Here is an 18,559-nt window from a genome sequence, read left to right on the forward strand (position 1 = left end):
TGAGTCTGCTGTCCATGAATTTTTTTTTTTATGTGTTATAAACTTCTCACTTCTATGATCTGTCATGTATGCTATAAACTCTCTAGCTCTATGCTATCAAATTTTGTAGCTTGAGCCTTGCATGTGCATTTGTTTTCCTACATTTATCTTTGGTTTTCCATTTTTCTTAGCTGCAATTTTTTTTTTAAATGGCAGATTTCTTTGCAAATTGTTATTATTTCAAGCAAACATGGCTCCAAAAGGAAAGGACAGGGCATGGGCTCATTGTGATGTAATTGATGGAAAAATGATATGCAAATTATGCCATAAATCTATTGGAGGTGGGGGTATTCTTAGGTTGAAACAACACTTGGCTGGGATAAGAGGCCAAGTAAAGCCATGTGATGCACCAAATGCACTGTTAGGTCCTATTAGGGCAGAATACATTTCCAAGCTTGAAAAATTTTATGAGGATAAGGCTAGGGAGAAGGCCATCCAAGATGACATTGCAAGGAAGAGGGAATTAGTTGAAGCCATGAAAGAGAGTGGGTATGATGATTATGAGATTCAAGACTCCACTTCTATCCCTTCCACCAATGACCCCTTTCACTATGTTCATCCTTCTATTGGCCAACCATCAAAAGGAACAAAGAGAACAAACATCCAAAGTTATTTCTCATCTTCTGCCAACATTGCCTCTTCTAATCCCATTTCCTCCCAGCCAAGTTCTCAACCCACTTTGGATCAACATTGGAAAAGACAATGCAAAGAAAATTCTCACCAATACATTGCTAGATGGTGGTATGATTCAAATATCCCATTTAATGTTGCTCGCTCACCTTATTACCAAGCTATGTGGGACTCTGTTATAGCTGCAGGAAAGGGCTTCAAAGGCCCTAGTATGCATGACTTGAGGGGAGCTCTTTTGCAAAAAGAGATATCTTCCATTGATGAGTATTTGGTTGATTTTAAAGATTCATTGCTCAAAACAGGTTGTTCCATTATGTCAGATGGATGGTCCGATGGAAAGAACCGCACTATCATTAATTTCCTTGTTTCTTGCCCTCAAGGAACCATGTTTTTGAAATCAGTTGATGCATCTGATAAGGTAAAGGACACAATCCTTCTATTTGAGCTTTTGGATAATGTTATTCAGGAAGTTGGGGAGCAGCATGTTGTGCAGGTCATCACTGATAATGCCTCAAACTATGTTCTTGATAGAAAGATGGTTGAGGCCAAATATAAGACCATATTTTCGACTCCATGTGCTGCACATTGCATAGACCTCATGCTTGAGGATATAGGCAAAGTGGAGTGGGTAAAAAACACTGTAGAGCATGCCAAGTGCATTACAAAATACATTTACAACCACTCATGGGTATTGAACCTAATGAGGAAACACACTGGAGGCAAAGAGCTTGTTAGGCCTGCAATTACGAGATTTGCAACTCACTTCCTCACATTGCAATGTCTCAATGGTCAACATAAAAACTTGCAGAAAATGTTTTCCTCTGATGAATGGTCTGAATCTCGGTGGGCTCGTAGACCAGATGGAAAAGACACCAAAAAGAAAGTGTTAGACACTTATTTTTGGAAAAGGTCTGTAGAGCTTGTGAAAATTACCGAGCCCCTTGTTAAGGTGCTAAGGTTGGTGGATGGGGAAAGATTGGCCATGGGCTACATTTATGAAGCTATGGATCAGGCAAAGGAGCAGATACAGGCAGCTTACAAGGACAGGTTAGCTAAATATGGCCGTATATGGGAGATCATTGATAACAGATGGAACAATCAACTCCATCGTCCTATACATGCAGCCGGGTATTTTTTGAACCCAAGGTATCACTATAAAAATCGGCTAGGAGATCAGCATGATGGGGAGGTCAGAGCTGGATTGATTGATTGCTTGGAGCACATGGTCCCTAACCATGTAGACCAGTTGGAAATACATAGACAGCTTACTATTTTCAATATGGCAAGTGGTACTTTTGGCAAAAACTTGGCAAAGATGGCAAGAGATGTGTACCAACCAGGTAAGCAATTCCAATTTCCATTTTGTTTTTCATTTCAAGTTAAAATTGTTTACGTTCTTGAATCTTTACAATTCAAATTATAAACTAAGTTACTAATTAATGTCTTCTTCTTTGCAGCACATTGGTGGGAGTCATTTGGTGGCCAGTGTCCTCAATTGCAAAGGTTTGCAATTAGAGTCCTCAGTCAAACTTGCAGTGCTTCAGGTTGTGAGCGCAATTGGTCTGTTTTTGAGCGCATACACACGAAGAAGAGAAACCGTTTGGAACAAAAACGGTTAAATGATCTTGTTTTTGTGCAATACAACCTTCGACTGAGGAGGAACCAAATGATGAGCAAATCACCTGATCTAGATCCCATTGTGTTGGACGATATTGATCCAACATCAGAATGGGTGGAGGAGACTGAAGATCCTGTGTTTGAGGCTGATTTTGATATCGACATGGCTTTAGCAGGGGATGAGGCAGATGATGTGGCAGCATCAGAACCAGGATCAGTAGCAGCGTCAAGGAAAGGCAAGGAACCAATGGAAGGCACCAGTCGTGCAGGTCAACAAACTCGTGCTTCCATTAGGTCCACTTCTATTGTCATTGGTGGCATTGATACTGAGGTTGCAGATCAGGCTGAGGCATCCTCAGACTCTGAACCAGATGATGTCTATGTAGCTCCTGATGATGATCCTGTGTCTAGTAGTGGTGATGGACTTGATGATTGATCATGTGTACACTGTAGACTTGTAGTAGGCCAATGGCCTCATAGCTTGCAGCATTGTTTTTGGACTTTATAGGCCATTTAGAGCCTCATTTCTTATGTATTTTTCTATTTTGTCGATGATATGTATTGTACTCGGTGCCATTTTGATATATTCACCTTTACATGGTATATAAATGAGCAAACTTTGCATATTTTGTCTCTATTGGCTTGGAATCATGGTTTTACATCTTAAAAATAGTTTTGTTTCATTAAAAATTAATTATTTAATGTATTTTTTTAAAACCGGTTCGTTTAGACCAAACCAGTCCCGGTTAGACCGGTTCCGGTCGGTAAACCGGTTCATTAGGTGGACCGGTCCAGTCACCGGTTCCGGTTTTAAAAACATTGGCAGAAACACAGCAACCCTCTTCTTTAAACACCGAGATTATACAGAGACAGAAGAGTGTGGAGGTGTCTTCTTTTGTTAGGCCAGCTGACAAGGAAGCAGATATCAAGGAAAGATTCAAGGAGATTAAAATGAGGAATGAAAAGCTCAAGGCAGACACTTATGCCAAGTACTTGCAGATGACACCACCGAATCAAAATAGATTGATGTCAGCTTTTGACATCAAAGAAGGAAAGATGCAGGTGTCTTTCCTACAGCCTACTGTACAATAGCCTAAAACCACAACAGACTACAAGAAGACCAACTTTGAGGTCTTAGCCAGGGATGTGCATCCCATAAATCAAATAGAATTTCACAAGAAGGTTGGAGAGATGATCTACTCCACCCTCACAGCAAAAGCAATGGCAGCATTCAAGCTCAAGGACTCATTAGACAATGTGACAGCCCAGTACAAACTGGAAAAAGCATCTTCCAGCACCAAAGACACAAGGATCAAATCCTTAGAAGACCTGATCATTGAGCTGGGCCATGACCCAAAGGACATCAAGGCTGCTAAACAGTTAATTAAGAAGAAAAATGAAGACATTGCAGCCCTTAAGAAGCAACTCAAGTTGCCTCAATCACAACACCCTCAAACAAAAGAAGTCTTAGAAAGCCAAACAAATCATGAAGAGATGATGGACTTGGTGTTGCAACTCAATGACCAGTTGAAGGAAATGGAAAAGGAACTAGATAGCTTGATCCAGCTCAAACAAGCTAGTCTAGACAGTGCTCCTCCAACTGTCATTCCTACAATGACCACAACTGTGCCTTCCACATTGACAGCATTAGCTCCCACTGGTCCAATGGCCACTGCATTGCCAGCAGCAGCAGCAGCAACAGCAACAACATCAGCAACAACATCAACAGCAACAAGTACCACAGGTGATGAAGCAAACAGGTTGGTCAAGGCAATGGAAGAAATGTCCATTCAAACCAATGAAATGAACAAGTTAAAAGAGAAACTTACCAGCCTGGAGACAGATTGCAAGTTAGCCCAGATCATGCATAAGGAAGAACAACAGAATGCTACCAGAATGAATGAGAGAGTGAAAGGCCTAGAGAAAGAGTTAACACTGAGTAAGCCTGTGGGAAAGGCCAAACAAATATTATGGGCCAATATCATTGACTCTATCAATGATATTTGGCCATCTATCCAGGTCATTTTTTAGCAAATAGACTTAATCAAACAAGCTACAGAAGCCATCAAGAATGTCAAAGAAGAGCTTGGAGAAATGTCAGAGGAAGCAGTAAGAATTATTCAATTCCTCAACTCCAAGAACAAATATGAGCTACAAGAACTTGATATCCCGACAGGATAGGTACCATTTTGGAAGTCAACGGTCCTAACCAAGAGAAATTTAATGTTAAATGTAGAAGATAAGTGTCAAACCATGCAACTAGCCGTTGACATGTTTCTGACCAAGTTTGAGCTTTTGAGAGAAAAGGGACTAACTAGTCCCTTGGTCATAAATGATAAATTGATGACACAGGAGAACTACAACAAGAAAAGTCAAAGAAGTAGCCAAAGAACAGGTCATGACTGCCTCAATGAGTGGTATACCAACTGGCAGAGTATTATACCAGACTTTTGAAAATCTGTTTTACCTCCAGCATGAGGTGAAACACTTATTTATTGATAAGCCTCCTTTTGCCAAATATACAGAGGCTGATGAAATATATAGGAAAATGCTCAACATCCAGTTACTAGATGAAGAAACATGGCAAAAACTGAATGATTTACTGCAGTAAATACTAAAAACACAGTAAATTATAAACAATGAATTATAAGTGTACAGTAAAAAGTATATGAGCATGGTAAAAGGATGAAGACAAGTCAGCACAGTCAAAGTGTATCAGATGAAAGATGAAAGTCAAACAAACTATCCAGCATGAAAGCCAAACAGCATAAAGGGCTAAAAATCAAAGCATAACAACCAGTAGAACCAAAATAACAGGGACAGCATGAAACAGTTCAATAGTTGTCTCTATCTTCTTGCAAGAAGATATTTTCCTTTCCTAGATTAATTCTCAAATTAGTTTGAGATATTTTGTAATAAACTTTTTGTATAAATACTTCACAATTCGAAGTATTGGGGTGGATTATTTTACATTTGTAGAGTTATTGTGATCTTGAGCCTAAGGGTGATTGTACTATTTTCAAGTCAACAGACTAGAGCAAGTAATAAAAGCATTTCGCTACAGGATTCATGAGATGAGCCATTTGCAGTGAAGTACTTTCTTTGTGTGATTGTTTTACCTTTCTTATGTGTTTTCATAATCTTAAATGTGTTCTAAAATCTAAATGAATTAATTGGAAATATCACTCAGAATTTGTTTAATTACACTCTGTTTTGCACAGTAATTTATTTACATGTTTTCTTCTAATACCCGGATTTGAGAACCCTTAATTGCTCTCCCATCCCGGTTGACTTCTTTCATTTCTTCCAAAGTCTGGCCTAGGGAACCCTTAATTGCTCCCTGGATCCGATTTGAAGCCATTCACCATTTAGCCTCTGAGATCTGCAATAACTTATCTATCTTGCCACTGTTTTTAGAACTGAATCCAGTTTTGTTTGTCACCCATCCAACTCCATAGCCCAATGGTATAAGCCAATCCTCTGTCCATCTAAGTAAAGAGATTCCACCACCAAATTTTCAAAACAAAACCCAAGTGCAAGCAATAACTAGCCTAAAATCATCTTAACTAAAAATAAGTTAAATTATAACGGGAAAGCCCTCTCTAAGCATCAGGAAGGCTAGGTCCTGATCTCCAAAAGTGATTTGTGGTTACCTTTGGTTTTTCTTTCTTCTTACTTCAAAAGAATTCTCAGAGTGATAACAGAGTTGAAAGATCAAGTCCAAGTTTTATCCCAGGCAAGCAAGGAGAAGGCACCTAATCCTAAGATTTCTGAGGAAACAGTGGCTTTCAGGAAGCTTCGGGTGCTGGAGAAGCATGTGGCTTCTAGATATATCACTATTGAGTACCTCCTACACAAGATAGGTATCAAAAGGCTGATGGGATTCCACAACAATCATGATGTGTTCCAGCAGTTTACTAGTAAGGAGTTCAAGCCAAAAGACACCAACTAAGAACATATATAAGGAGATAAGATTGCTGAATTTTCAGATTTTTTTACTGCATGTTGTTATAAGACTAGTCATACGTCAAAATATATCATGTAGACCTGTTTTGGCAAATCTCTTTTCGGATTTTTTTACTGCATGTTGTTATAAGACTAGTCATACGTCAAAATATATCATGTAGACCTGTTTCGGCAAATTTCTTTTCGGAATCCAGTGGTATGAATCCACTGTTTACCTCAAAACGAAAATCATTAGAATTTGAAAATGGACGATGGACCATATGACAAAAAACAGGACCCAGTGATAGGAATGCCATGCTGTTTGTCATAGATAAACCTCAGAGTTGAGATTATGCCTTGTCTTGTAAAGGAGGAAAGTCTATCACATGATGTGCTGGAGTAAGGACCAACTATTGAAAATCAGACCCAGTGGCAGATTCTGTAACATCAATCTACAAGTCTGTACATGGATTTTCTTTTAAACAGAAATTCCCCTTTTTTTTTACTGGAGTGGGGCCAATCCCTGGAATTCCCACATAGATGAAAGCGGATGCAAGGCTCAAGCACCGACACATTAAGAACTGAATTTTGTCGTGTGGAGATGAACACCCATCGCTCAGTACTGCTTGACCACAAGCCCAACCGACCTTTTCTAAGGCCTTAAGAAGAACATGAAGTGAGCTTGAGTTGATGATATTTAAATTTTATACATATCATGACCTGCAAGTGTCATGACTTGTAAGTTCAACCCCTACACTGCCCCCACAGAAGTATCCAACCTTGACCAACAGGGTGATCGCCACAGTTAATCTCAAAACCATTGTATAAATCAGCAGGCCTTAAGAAGAACATGGGGTGGGCTTGGATTCATAATATATACATGCAGGTCATGACATGGCATGTATATTATTAAAAGCTCTAATTTTTTACTTTAAAAAAAGCCAAAAATACAGCATAAATAACTTCTAGAAGTACCTATCAGGCAACCTCAAGCACTGAGTTTAATCGACTTCAATGAAAGTTATCTTTAGCATATCTTTTTTGCAAAGTGAAATTAGGAATTACCTTAATTTGCCTTGATTAAGACTTTCGGGGGCGAGTTAAATTTACTATCCAGAAGTAATCTGCTCCTCAAATGTCTTGGCAACTGCTATAACATATTCAGGGGCCCAATATCTTCAGCATATAACAGATTGCTTTGCAAAGCAAAAAGAGGAATTACCTATCTTAATTTGTTTGTCCTAATTCAAATTTCATGATAGAGGTTATATCCCGAAGCTATTTGCTCCTGAGAATGTCTGGCAAATGCTATAACATGCTCAGGACCCAAGGTTAGAAAAAAAATTATATTAAATAAAATTAAATTTTACTCCTCGAGCATTTTTATTAGTAAAAATGAGGACATGTCAGTATTAAGCCAGCAGCTATTACATTAATTGCAGCCTGCACCACTGATTGAAATATGGACAAAGCCACTGATCAACATACCGGCCATTTTAACTAAGACAGAACACAACCACTGATGAGCCACACCTGGCAATACACCACGCAATATGGGAGCATGCCAGCTAGTATTTGAATCTGGTTATCATTTGGTAACCACTACATGTTGCTGCTAGACCACAGCTCGATGGACAGAAACAATGGATGGTATTAAGACAGATGTGGAAGTGGACTCTGATACATGGGAGCGCAATGTAAACTTTACACCGACAACTACCTCTAAATGCCCCAAAGCACCTAAAGGGTTAAGATTTTAACCTTAGTTATCCCTAGGGCACCCACTCGGAGGCACCTAAGAGGCCGAAATTTCAACCTAGGTTATCCGTCTACTATCCAATCCAAGTTACCACAAGACCGCAGCCAGAAACCCACCACAAAAGAGGTTTCGAGATTGCAGAACATAAACTAAGAATGATTTTGAAAAAAAAAGAAAATTAAGGAGAATCGGCAAAAAGTCCAGTCAAATTTGATGGGTAGATCCATGGCAGCAGTCTTAAACCCGCGAAATTAACAATTCAGAACAGCCAAAGCGCCCCCAAATACTATCGAGGTGCATCTTATCAAATAGGGGATAAATGATTAAAAAAAAATTACGAGGAATTGCAGAAACCCAGCAAACAGAACAAGCCCAAACCAATATAGCGTGGAATTACAATTTATATTAAACCAGACTAAAAACAAAAAACTGACCAGGTAAGTTGGTTGCAGCTTGGTGGTCAAGGTCGCCTCTACCGTCTCCTTCGTGATGCCCATCTCTGCTATAAGGCTTTGACCAGTGCAGCTATACAGAGTCGATTAGTTAAACTGAAATGTCGTCATCGGAAAGGTTTCGATTCTATTTCAATTATACAACACTAAATCTTAACACTTGCAAGTACGTTAATAAAATTATCTCTTTACCAAAATGTTTCTGTATTGATAAAAAATATTTTTAATATATGATTATCGCTGTTACCTTGCAGTTTTTCTGAGTTCAGTTTTCCTAGTGTTTATGATTTATAGATGCATTTTATTAGAATTTATTAAATATTTAATCAGATTTTAAAAATTGGGAGATAAAAATAACAACACTATTCACAATTGGCGATGCTGCTCCTGCTAGGGTTCCTGCGCAAACTCTGATGCCCTAATCCTCTGTGCACATTGTATCGAAGCTCGGCGCCTTGGGCTTCTCCCGGCTCCACCCCACGGCCGCCCATGTTATCGATCCTGCTATCGACAATGTTGGCAACACTGTTGTAGGCTCCACGGCCACTAAAGACAAAGGCATAGACCAGAATGCCTCGACGTCACTGCCAAAGGCGTCCTCTGCTACATGCATCCCCAAGACTTCAAAAAGAACCAAAATAGATCTCCCCAGTCACCGAAGTAATGGCCAAATCCAAGATATGAGGGATCATGCCCTCATAGGCAAGTTCTTAGGACTTTGGCCTACTGAAAAGGCCTTGCAAGGATGGATCACTTCCAAATGGAAACCTAAAGGACAAGTTACCCTGCAGCTTGGTCCCAAAGGCTTCTTCACTGCTATTTTCAACTGTCTGGAGGATAGAACTTGTATCTTTGAAGGAAGCCCATACTTCTTCAACTCTGTAGGCCTGTACCTTCGTGATTGAATAGAGAGATCCAATCCAGACAAAGAAGATTTCAACTGGGCTCTAGTATGGATCCGTATGTACTCTCTTCCCCTGGAATTCTGGGACGATGAGACCTTAAAGGACATAGGCAATGGCCTGGGGGTTTTTATCAAAGTCGCTGAGGAAACTAAACATCGAAGATACACCTCCTATGCCAGGATCTGTGTACACATGCATCTGGCCAAAGCACTCACAGACTCGGTAAGTCTATCTCGTGACGATTTTGAATGGGTTCAAACAATAGACTACGAGCATGTTCCATTTCGTTACAGGAAATGCCATGAACATGGCCACCTATTCAGGGATTGCCCACTAAATCTTCAGTCTAAGGCCCCTGTCACTGAGACTAGCAAAGATGCCGATGGATTCACAAAAGTCACCAGTCGAAGAAAGCATGCCAAGAAATCTCTAGTCGCCCCAGATAATCTCAAGAAACTTGAAATACGAAACAGCTTCGAAATCCTGACCTCTCAAAATAACTTGGAGGATCACCTTTCTATCCCTTCTTCTGCAGATCCACCTCCTACTTCTTCCCCCCTCTTCCAAAATCTTCAGCTCCGCTCTCAGCCTCCTATCTCACCATCATCCCAGCCTCTACGTCCTCTGATAATAAAGATCAAGATACAGCCCTTCAAACATCCAAGATGGAGATAGATGCAGTATCCATCAAAAGCCAAACAAAGAAGAACAGAACATACCGATACACATGGATGAGGAACCTGAGAGTATAGATCTGGGAGATCTAGACATTCTCAGCCTGGAAATAGCGTGTCGACAGAAAGAATTCAGTGCTATACCCCCCCCCCCCCCCCCCCCGACAAATCGAAAGTCTTGAAGTAGTTTTAGCCAGAGCACAGCATAACAAATGTCTTGGTATTTAGGCAGGCAGTCCTTGGGATGGAAAAAAACACTGAAAGAATCGAAGAAACGCGGGCGTAAAACGGATCTGCAGAGGACCATTATTATTGGAGAAACGCTGGTGGAATCTGGTAGATTCCCCAAGCTCATCTCATGGAACGTGAGAAGGCTTAATAGCCCTGCAAAACACAGAATGTTAAAAAACATGATCCAGCAAGATAAGCCTTCATTAGTCTATCTACAAGAAACAAAATGCAATAGCACTGCACTGGAAAAGATCCTAAATAAAGCATGGTCTAGATATCGTTCAGTCTCAGTGGATGCTTTAGGGGCTTCAGGAGGGCTAGCAATCATTTGGAACCCTCAAGTTCTCTCCCTTCATGATTTTCACGCCTCACACTACTTTATTAAGACAACTTTCCACCTAATCGGGACCAATATCCATGGTCATCTCTCTAATGTGTATTTCCCACAAGATTTACAAAAGAAGTTGGATCTGCTGGACACTCTCACAGCTCTCAACTCTATCAAGAGCTTTCCCCTTTGGATTTGCAGTGGTGACTTCAACATCATCACAGCTTTGGAGGAAAAATCAGGAGGAAGATCGAGGCTGGAAGGAGACATCATCGACTTCAAAGACTTCATCCACAGAAATCAGTTAATGGACCTATAGACTTCTAATGATATGTATACATGGACCAATAAAAGAAGGGGACCACAGCATATAGCCTCCAGGCTGGATCGATTCCTTATGTCGGATAATGCCATTCACCTGGGTGGGGACTTTCATGCCTCTATCATGCCTCAAGTGGGCTCTAATCACTGGCCCATAATGCTACAGTGGTCGCGTCCGAGCTCTAGGTGTAATAGACCTTTTCGCTTCGAATCATTTTGGTTTTCACATCCTAACTTCAAAGAAGTAGTTAACAATGCCTGGAAATCCTTCACTCCCCCTGAAGGAGCCAAGATGTTCCAGTTTCAACAAAAGTTAAAACACCTCAAACAAGCTCTCAAATCATGGAATCGCACTCAATTTGGTAACATTTTTGACCATCAGAAAGCGCTGGAGCAGCAAATGAATACATTGCAACAGTGTATTATCTCTGAGGGAAGAACGGAAGACTATGCGCAACAGGAGAAGGCCCTCTTGACCAAGATTGAAGCACGAAGGCAACAAGAAGAGACCCTGTGGCGTCAAAAATCCAGGGTCAGATGGCTTAAGGATGGGGAGAAAAATACCAAATTTTTTCACAGGTCTACTATTCAAAGGAGAATGCACAATAACATCGCCTTCATTAATAATCGGCAAGGGGAGCGACTGGAGGTGCATGAAGAAGTGGAACATGAATTCAAAGAGTACTTTCAGGACATTCTTCAGGAGCCTCTGGGCTGCAGAAATCAGGCCATTCGATCTATTACATAGCATCTTCCAAAAATCATTACGGCGGACCACAACAATATGCTTCTCCAGCCTATCTCTATGCAGGAAGTGGAGGACGCTATGGCCCAACTTAAGGATGGCAAAGCGCCTAGCCTCAATGGGTTCACAGCCAATTTCTTTCATGCTTTCTGGGAGCATATCAAAATAGAGGTCTGGGAGCTCGTGGAAGAATCGCAGTCGATGCATTGGATCCTTCCTTCCCTTAACATGACCTTCATAGCGCTAGTACCTAAAGTGGAAGAATCCAATACACTTGATAAATATAGGCCCATCGCACTCTGCAATGTAATCTACAAACTCATTTCTAAAGTCCTGGCAAACATGCTCAAACCTCTTCTCCCTCTCCTCATTTTGCCAGAGCAGACAGGCTATGTAGAAGGGCGCCAGATTCTGGACGGTATCATTCTCTCACATGAAGTGATCCATTCACTCAGGATTCTAAAAAAGCCAGGTATGATTCTCAAGTTAGATCTTTCTAAAGCTTTTGATAAACTCAGCTGGACCTATATTAATCAAATGTTATTAGCATTTGGCTTCTGTGCTACTTGGACACATTGGCTTATGAATCTTATCTCCTCCCCCTGTTTCTCCATCCTTCTTAATGGTTCTCCTTCCTCGCCCTTTTGTCCCTCCTAGGGTATTCGTCAAGGTGATCCTCTATCGCCATTCCTTTTTGTTCTCATGGTGGAAGGCCTTAGTCACCTTCTTCATTCTGCTATCTCTTCACACTCCTTAAAGGGCATTTCTCTTCATGGTCAACCCCCCATCTCTCACCAACAGTTTGTCGATGACAATATGTTTTTCGGTATCTGTCAGTTAAAGAGGCCTTTGCCTTCAAGTCCCTGCTCAATCTCTTCTCAGAAGCTTCTGGCACCACCATCAATGCTTCCAAATCCCAGCTCTTCTTCTTCCACACTCCCATTCTCACTCAGAGAAATATAGCCAGGATTTTGGGCTTCCTGATAGCTATGCTTCCTTCGAAATATCTTGGAGCTCCCCTATTTGACTCAGCCATCAAACATGCTTCCTGGAGATCCCTCCTTGACAATTTAGAAACCAGGCTCTCTTCTTGGACCTACCGCTCGCTCAACATTGCTAGCAGGCTTATCCTAATCAAATCCATTCTCCAAGCCATGCCTCTGTACTTATTTTCTATATTGGCAGCCCCTAAATGGGTTCTTAAAAAAATTCGCAATCTTCAAAGAAACTTTCTTTGGGGTTCCTCAGGCCTCAACAGAAAATGGGCTCTTGTCAAATGGACTGAGGTTTGTCTTCCGAAGTCAGCTGGTGGGCTTGGTCTAAGGGATCCCCTCCACAGCAATAACACCATGGGCGCCCGCATCTGGTGGAACTGGATCTCCAAACTGCACACTCCTTGGGCACATCTCTGGCAGGCCAAATATGCTCCAGGCAGTCCACTGGAGGATCTCATCCGCATTAGCACGACCACCCCTGGCTCATTGATTTGGAATGCGGCCAAGCAACATAGTGCCTTTATTCAAGCGCACAGCTTCTGGGAAATCCATTCGGGTACCACAACAAGATTTTGGGAGGACTCTTGGCAACAACTTCCCAAACTCGCCTCTCTCTTCCACAAACCCAAGTGGCAAGCTACTATGCAGCACAATGATCAAATCCATGTCCATCAGTTTTGGCAGCAGCAATCCCCTCAAGGTTTTCAACTTTGGAGATCAGCTGGCACCTAGTAGGCTAACTGGCAGGAGGAAACTTATGAAGAGATCGATCAAGAGCTCAAACTCAGGAAAATTAAACTCTCTGATCAGAAGGACAAAGTGCGATGGGGATATACACCCAAAGGTATGTTCACTACCAAGGAAGCATACCAACTTCTCTATCAACCCACGCAGATAATAAAGGATCAGCTATGGGATCAGGTTTGGCAACCAAGCATCTGGCCTAAGGTCTCTACTTTCCTTTGGCTACTAAGCAAACAACGGATCCTCACTTGGGACAATCTACAAAAGCGAGGATTTACTGGGCCTTCCAGATGTCCCAATTGCAATCTTCACACAGAGACCATCTTGCATCTCTTGGACACCTGCCCATTAGCAGCACAACTTTGGGAGAGAATTGCATAGTGCAACAGAAGAACGGGCAGACATGTGGGAGATATTTTAAACACCATCAGGAACTGGCCTCGACATCCTTTCCAAAGTCTACTACTCAATTCCCTTTGGAACCTCTTACCAGGCTTTGTCTATTGGATCATCTGGAAGGAGAGAAATAACAGGATCTTTAAAAATCACAGTACGCCCCTTGACACCCTGTGGCTACTTCTCAAACAAAACCTTCAAGAAACTCTAGCTCTAAGACACTGGCAAGACTTGGATTTGCCAGCTTCACCCTAGGAATGCCTCATTCTGAAAAATTGGAACCTGGACCTCACATTTTTAGCTCAAGTCAAGCCCAGCTCCTCCATCCATACTGATTCTCCCCAATTCTGGTCTCCTCCTGCCACCCACTCTTACAAATTGAACTTCGATGGAGTTGTTAAGGGCAATCGTGGGCTGGCTGGTTACAATGGTATTTTCAAAGATGTTGTAGGCTCTGCTCTGCACATATATCATGGTTCGCTTGGAAGAGACACCAACAACGCTGTTGAACTTGAAGGCTTATGGAAGGGCATTTGTATAGCAGAAATATAAATTTTTTTCCCTCTAGAGGTAGAAAGGGATTCTCAAATCTTAATAGAGGAAGTTATTCAGATTCACTCAGGCACCTTAGCAGCAAAGATCGCTTCGAGCTGGCGACTTCTAAGCAGATTGGAACAAATTGAAGAATGGCTCAGGGCATCCCATAGCATTACCTTCAAGCACATTTGGCGTATAGCTAACAAGGTAGCAGACATATTGGCTAATCAAAGCGTTGATCAGCAGCTCCCATTCTTCTCTGGTCCACTAAGCAGTTCTAATGATGCACAACTCAAATAAGACTGCACTCTTCTGGTGCAACAAGATCTATCTCTCCCAGATACGGGTGTGCAACATTGCATTCTGTACATGGGCGGCTTGGTGGGTTGGCACGTGGCTTATTACCACCGCCATCCGGCCTCACGTGATGCCAGTCTTTAAGTCTTCTGCTAACATCTTCAATGTTGCGTTCATGCAGCTCGTCCCTCCACACCAGCGTGCAAGTTCATTTGTCATGGCACCCCTCCAAGAATTCATTCATGCTCCTCCCCTGTGCTCGTGTTGTTCCCTTGCTGCCGCAAAGCCTCGCTCTCAGACCAGCCCAGGGAAACGTTGTGCTCTGGAATGCTGTGTTGATTTATCGCCGGGATTTCATGTTTCACAAAGCCCATTCTACAAATTCAGTTGTCGCTCGTCCTCAGTCTTTCCTAGTGCTCCTCTGCGAGCTGAAGCTAGGCCCCTTTCAGTCCCCCCCTGCCTTCACAGTACTGCTGCCTATTCAGCACCTCCTGCTCTTTTCATTATGCCTAGATTGCGCCAGAGAATGCGCTGCAGGAGGGGAAGTTCCCATGGGCGAGTTATCCGCCAGCCCTCCTCCTCGTCTTATTCCTCAGACTTTTGCTCTGACCGTCATCCCGTTACCAGAAGTGGTCGTGGACGAGGTCGAGGGCAGCATAATTCAGTAGCACGCTCTCATAATTCTCAATCTCACACCGCTCGTTTTCAGTTCCCCTGTACACTCAGTAATTTCTCCTTCATAGCTTCAATCACCATTGAGCTTCGAGAGGATACTTCTGGTCTGGTTGTTGTGACACCAGGGGTGACTCTGGAGACGAGGGCGGAAGATAAGCATGGCACTTCTCAGATTGACAACAAGCAGAGTAAGGATCCTGGTGGCACTGCAACCCAGGACATGAACATTCAAGCTGGTCCGAGCGTCCCTACTGGTGGCGGTTCTTCAGGCAAAGAGGGCCATCCCTCTGAGGATGAAGATCCCTACAAATATGGGTGTCACATCATTGAAGAGTCGCCTTCCACCTCTCATGAAGCTTAATCAGGTTTGCGTTCAATGGTTTTTGATTCTCTGTTGCTCGAAGGTGCTCAATTCCCTCCTGTTTTATAGTCATTATATGATCTACAGTTCTCATGCTCAGACCTTTTTTCTAAAGTTAAATTGTTGGTTTCCCTTGCGTGGGGAGGCATTCTTTTGACTGTGTCTTTAGGTCTCAGTTACGTTTACAGTTGTTTAATAAGTCAGATTTCAGTTTTGAATTGGGCAGCGCTTCCCTGTTTATTTGTACGGGCCCAATCAACTTGTTTTGGTCTTTGAATTACCTCTCGTCAGTGTTCAATTTCGATATTGGCATATTCTGTTTCTATGAACTAGTCATGGTCATGGTCCTAGAAGCTCTTCTGGTCAGTCTTCAGCAAGTCTTTTTGGTCAGTGTTTAGCTATGTAATGTGAGCATGCCGCATCTCTGGGCTAGACTTCTCGAGGCCACTGCCTCTTTGTAAAAATATTTTTGTATCAATATAGACAAATTCAGGATATATATATATATATATATATATATATATATATATATATATATATATATATATATATATATTTTCTAAATAAGATTAATCTATTAACAGAAATGGGGTAAAATTACAACGTGACCGTAGTCAAAAACACTGCCTTGAAGAAAGGCAAAGTTGTCAAGATAAGCATATAAGGAGATTGCCCAATGACAGGGAACTCAGTCTTGAACCAGTTATCAGAACCCACGCAGGGGAACAAGTTATGATCTTCTTGATATTGCAGAGTTTACAGAAATTCAAAAATAAACAAAAATTCCACAAAGCAGTTTGAATAGAAACTTGCCCAATTGTCTGGGCCGCAGGGCATGATAACAAGGCAACAGTGAGAAAACTAATCATCTGTAGGCTCTTCAACTATATGACACGAACCGGTATCAGGCAGATCCCTTGCAAGAGCAGCTTCAAATTCGGAAGGACCAGGATCAACCGGCGCCATCACAACATCATGAGCACTGCGAGCTTGAGCATCCGGAACCTGCAAAGATGCGCTGCCAATCCCCATCTGGAGGTTCGAAGTTGAAGCAGTGACAAAGCCAAGGCCCTTCAGATGAGCGCTAGACTCCCCCAACTGGGCTTCCTCATGGAAGACCACCGAAATGTGAGCGGTTATCCTTGGGCGGTTCAGAGAGCAGTTGAAGGTGAAAAGCGCGGAGCCAGACAAGGGAGAAGGCACAAGATAGTGGTTGGAAGCATGAAGACGCCCTCTCCCACTGCGGGTGCGAGGGTAGTGGCCGGCAAAGAAATCACTGGAAAGGGAGGGTGAATCGGAGGAAGGGCTGGAAGGAGCGTGCCGAGGATGGCCCCTGCGGCTCCGCATTCTACGGCGCAGACGAGGCATAGGAGAGACAGCAACAGCGAGAGAAAAGCGAGGCTGAGCAGCAGCGATGATAGGGCCAGAGCAAATCAGATAAACGTCAAAACGAAGGCCAGAGGCCCAAGAGAAAAACCAGAGGATTAACAGAGGCGGCTCCGCAAAAAGACCAGAGCATAGCTCCGGGTTAGCCTCCCTTTTCAAGCCTCGAGAGGCAGCAGGGATGACGGAGCCAACACTATACAAACAGAAACCAGAGTTGAGGCCAGAAGCTAGATAGTAATGCGAGTGAATCGACGAAAGCGGCTCCATAGCAAGCCCATGGCTGAGCCTTAATTTATCTTCCCCTTTCACGCCTCGAGAAGCACCCGCCATTACTGTTGCATTGAAGAGAGCCGAGGTTTGAGGCAAGCCGGCGCGTGCGGAGGTATAAACTAGAGCGGAGGACAAGATGGGAGATCCAGAGCCACTTGAAATAAAGCAAATGAACCCTACGCTTCTCAAATGCCGAGATCCTTTGTTCAGAAGCCGACTATCCGTTCTGTATTGGGTAGGCAGGTGTCGTCCCACCTCGCCCCACCCTATCCCGTCAAAATTAAAGCCTGTCTATACACCCGCATCCGGGATTATTTATTTTATTATTATTAATGTATGTAAATTTTAATATACAGAGAAATTAAATATTTAAAAATTTAAATTTAAATATAAAATAAGATATAAATGAAATTAAATATTTATAAATTTAAATATAAATATAAAATAAGATATAAATGAAGTTCGTTGTTAAGTTAATATAAGAAATGAGACTCCAGGCTCCTTTCGTGATGCAGTCAATGGAACCAGCTCAAAGAATACAGGCTCTTACAAGGGCACGGTGAACGGTAAAGGGGAAAACATTCAACCCAAACCAGTACCAGCTCCAGAGCTACCAGGACCCTACATAGTGGAACAAACACTGGAAGCTCCAACTATCCAAGTAACTTCACCGGGGGTAAGCAATCTACACATTGATCTAGCCACTCATGCTGTTATATGTAGATTTAATGGGTTCTGGCCAAAATCAGATGCCCTGCATCACTGGATCCTCACAACATGGTCACCTGACTGTGAAGTTCATCTATGCTCAAAGGGTTTCTTCATAGTTCGCTTTACAACAGAACAGAAACGTGACAACATTATCAATCAGGGGCCATGGTTTTGGGGAAAGGCTGGCCTCTTCAACATCCCCTGGTTCCCTGAATTTGATGCAAATACTATGAAAGTAACAACCGTACCTGTTTGGGTGAGACTGCATAACCTCCCTCTACACTTCTTGCACAACAAAGTTTTATCAGACATAGGGAATTCTTTGGGGACATACCTCAAAACAGATGAAGAAAGAATTAACCAAGGAATATTCACCTATGCTAGAATATGTGTAGAAGTGGATCTAAGTTTGGGGCTACCTGATCACATCACATTGAACTATAATAACACGCAGAGGATACAACCGCTGGATTATGAAAATACAGCATTCAGATGCCTTAGATGCATGCAAACAGGGCATCTTCAAAACACCTGCCCTCTG

The 18,559-nt window shown here is 42.3% G+C and overlaps 1 protein-coding gene across 1 annotated transcript in view; it reads right to left on the reverse strand.

Annotated features, from left to right (window-relative positions):
• LOC149220126 (protein BOLA2-like) overlaps positions 1–8,606 on the reverse strand; it is a 45,325-nt gene extending 36,719 nt beyond the window's left edge. The window contains exon 1 of the mRNA XM_089384672.1: positions 8,425–8,606. Within this exon, the coding sequence (XP_089240798.1) occupies positions 8,425–8,487 (63 nt within the window). The 5' untranslated portion in view covers positions 8,488–8,606. The remainder of the gene's footprint in view (positions 1–8,424) is intronic.
• Positions 8,607–18,559: the final 9,953 nt, after the last annotated feature.

The sequence above is a fragment of the Pinus tabuliformis genome, chromosome Q (genome assembly GCF_031772625.1).
Source record: "Pinus tabuliformis cultivar Carrire ecotype Pingquan chromosome Q, CPIR1, whole genome shotgun sequence".
In the NCBI taxonomy this organism is placed as follows: Eukaryota; Viridiplantae; Streptophyta; class Pinopsida; order Pinales; family Pinaceae; genus Pinus; species Pinus tabuliformis.